The sequence below is a fragment of the Salvia splendens genome, chromosome 2 (assembly GCF_004379255.2).
Source record: "Salvia splendens isolate huo1 chromosome 2, SspV2, whole genome shotgun sequence".
NCBI classification, from domain to species: domain Eukaryota; kingdom Viridiplantae; phylum Streptophyta; class Magnoliopsida; order Lamiales; family Lamiaceae; genus Salvia; species Salvia splendens.
Genome location: NC_056033.1, coordinates 9,348,829 through 9,351,613, shown reverse-complemented (window position 1 = coordinate 9,351,613; position 2,785 = coordinate 9,348,829). Strand labels below are relative to the sequence as shown.

At 39.4% G+C, this 2,785-nt stretch overlaps 1 protein-coding gene across 1 annotated transcript; it reads right to left on the bottom strand.

Annotated features, from left to right (window-relative positions):
• Positions 1–964: 964 nt before the first annotated feature.
• On the bottom strand, positions 965–2,352 carry LOC121764244 (aquaporin TIP1-1-like). The gene is made up of 2 exons (XM_042160298.1): positions 1,768–2,352; positions 965–1,572 (listed from the first exon to the last, which is right to left on the bottom strand). Exons 1-2 carry the CDS (start codon positions 2,176–2,178, stop codon positions 1,198–1,200), a joined length of 786 nt encoding a protein of 261 aa, XP_042016232.1. The 5' UTR covers positions 2,179–2,352; the 3' UTR covers positions 965–1,197.
• Positions 2,353–2,785: the final 433 nt, after the last annotated feature.

The following is a 2,785-nucleotide window of genomic DNA, read 5'->3' as shown; positions in this document are numbered from 1 at the left end:
TTGATCTTGCAGAATATTCTAGGCCTTTCTAACAGTAAATGCTAAATAAAAATTAATTAAGCCACACATTACTACATCAGTATTGTGTGATTGATGGCGCTTCGTATCACAATGTAAATTATTACCAAATGCTAAGGGCATCCACAAGACTGTAACGCAGCTCGCTGGTGTCTCAGTCTCGTCTTGCTGAGATGAGATGACTGGCAAGCTGGCGTTGCAACTATCTTGGCTTGAAGAGCCTCGTGCGGAGAGAGGTAATTAGCAAGTAAGACGAGTTACTGTAAAGTGAGGTTCGCTTACCTAAAAAGTTATTTTCTGGGACATGTAATAACAAACTGAGAAAGTATTAAATACTAGTATAGTAGCACTATTTGATTATTTATTTGATTTATTTTTGTTATTTTATTCTTAATAGTACATAATCAATAGAACTTATTTTGGTATAAAGGTATTTAACGTGCACGTGTATCATGTATGCATCATGGTTGCCAAGTGGTTTGCTGCAGAAAGAGGAGGGGATTCGGATCTCATTTCACTTTCCTAATTAAAAAGCCCTATCATTATTTATAACTTCATCAACTACAAACTTATTTATATATTGTTATATTTGTCAAATTTGCAAATGTTTATCTATACAAACATCATTATCTTGTTTTTGAGTATGATGTCTAAGTGCCTATACCGTATGTTGAGAAAGTTAATGACAAATTATAAGGTTTCAACGTTTAAGAGAAAACTTGACATGTGTATGAATTCTTTATCATGTGATGACGGATAAAGAATTCAAGCCATATGAATTTCTGATGTCAAAGTATAACAGTTGTAAATAATTAGTAGGATTAGCTTTTTATTTTATATTTCTTCAGTTTGAGATGCGTACGGAGTAGGGTGTATACTGCCAACGATGGTGCTCGAACATTACGGGATATTCCAAGCAAAATAGACACAGTGCCATATTATTCTGTTACAAAACCATGATAAAATTACTCCAACCAAAATTATTCTGTGACAAAATTACGGGATATTCCAAGCAAAATAGACACAGTACATTTTAAAATACAGGAATTTTAGACACGATAGGCATAATATACCAAACTGAATTTAAATTTTAAAAAAAAGGAACAAAAGAAGACCGAGAAGAAGTAGATAGAGATATTTCGTCCAACCATCTCACGTGAAGAAAGTTCATTTATCGAATCAGTAATCGCCGCCTGGCAACCGCTCATGGCCGGAGTGGCTGATGAAGAAAGCCTCATAAACAATTCCAGCGATGGCGGCGCCGATAAGCGGCCCGGCCCAGAAAACCCAGTGGTTGGTCCAGTTGAAGCTGGCCAGAGCCGGCCCAAAAGACACGGCCGGGTTCATGGAGGCGCCGGTGAAGGCGCCACCGGCGAGAATGTTTGCCGCTACAATGAAACCAATTGCGATGGGAGCAATGGTCCCCAATTGGCCCTTATTGGGATCAACGGCGGTGGCGTACACAGTGTAAACCAGTCCGAAAGTCATAACGATCTCAAATACTAGGCCGGCCCACACCGAAACTCCGGCCGACACGGTGAACGCCGGCGTTTCCTGCGTTTATCAATACTCACTTAATAGGAACTAATTATATATGATCCAACGTTTATTTTTTATTTAAAAAATAAAATTATTATAAATAACTTTTAAAATTTGTATAGTTACAAAATTTTCAAATTTCTACTATTTCTTTAAAACAGATAGTACTAGTATAAGGATGATTAAATTAATACAAGTAGATATGTATACCAGTCCACCAGTAGTGAAAATGAGGAGGAAGCAAGCAGCAACGGAGCCGAGGAGCTGTGCGATGATGTATAGTAGGCCGCGGAAGAGAGTGATGTTTCCGCCGACAAACAAGCCGAAAGTAACGGCGGGGTTGACGTGGCCGCCGGAGATGTTGGCGGAGACGGAGACCGCGACGAAGAGGGCGAAGCCGTAGGCGATGGAGGCGGCCACTAGGCCGGCGGGGGTGGCGGGACTAGAAGCAGTGATCTTGTTGTAGGCCATGGTGGAGCCGGAGCCGGCGAAGACGAAGATGAGGGTGCTGATGAACTCCGCCAGAGCCGCCTTCACGGTGTCCGGCTGACGGAATTCGTCGCTGTTGCCCACCGACACGCGGCGGAGAGGGGGGTTGAAGTATTCAGTGTGGCCGGGCATGATTGATTAATTATTCACGACTGTGTGTTGGGTGGAAACGAGCTCAGTGGGTCAGTATTTTTATACTACTCTACTAGTATTTGGGAATTGGGATGATTTATTATCTCATGTAACGAGCGGAGTAACATTTCTTTTGAATGGGATTTTTTAATAATATTAAAAAAAATGGTGCTGAGCCGGATATTATTCAATATACTTATGTTTCTATTCAATTTGAAAAGGCGATTAATGATTATTTATAGCCGTTCCAATTCGTATAAATATAATACTATCAATTGATAACTCACTCACATCATTAAAATTATTAAAAATATATAAAAATCAAATACTACTATGAGTTTGACTAGGTAACTTGGTTATGGACTTGAATGAAGAGATCTCCTACAAATAGTATAGTTACAGTTGCATGAAATGTGGTGTTCGGTGATACGTGTAGTACTGGATTGGACCACGTAACCTTTGGGACTTGGATTACTCTACAGCTGGTCTATTTATTTTTCATCATATTTATCACGATTTATGATTGAGGTTTTTGTTTTTTGTTTTTTGTTTTTTCATAATCGCTATCGCAGACGTCAACATAAAATTATTCCCACTGTAGTAATAC

Bases quoted from the DNA above. Each gene is read 5' to 3' on its own strand.
- LOC121764244 (XM_042160298.1), bottom strand. From the start codon at position 2,178: ATGCCCGGCCACACTGAATACTTCAACCCCCCTCTCCGCCGCGTGTCG. The intron at 1,573-1,767 runs GTATACATATCT...TGATAAACGCAG, and splicing joins TTTTCACTACTGGTGGACTG to GAAACGCCGGCGTTCACCGT.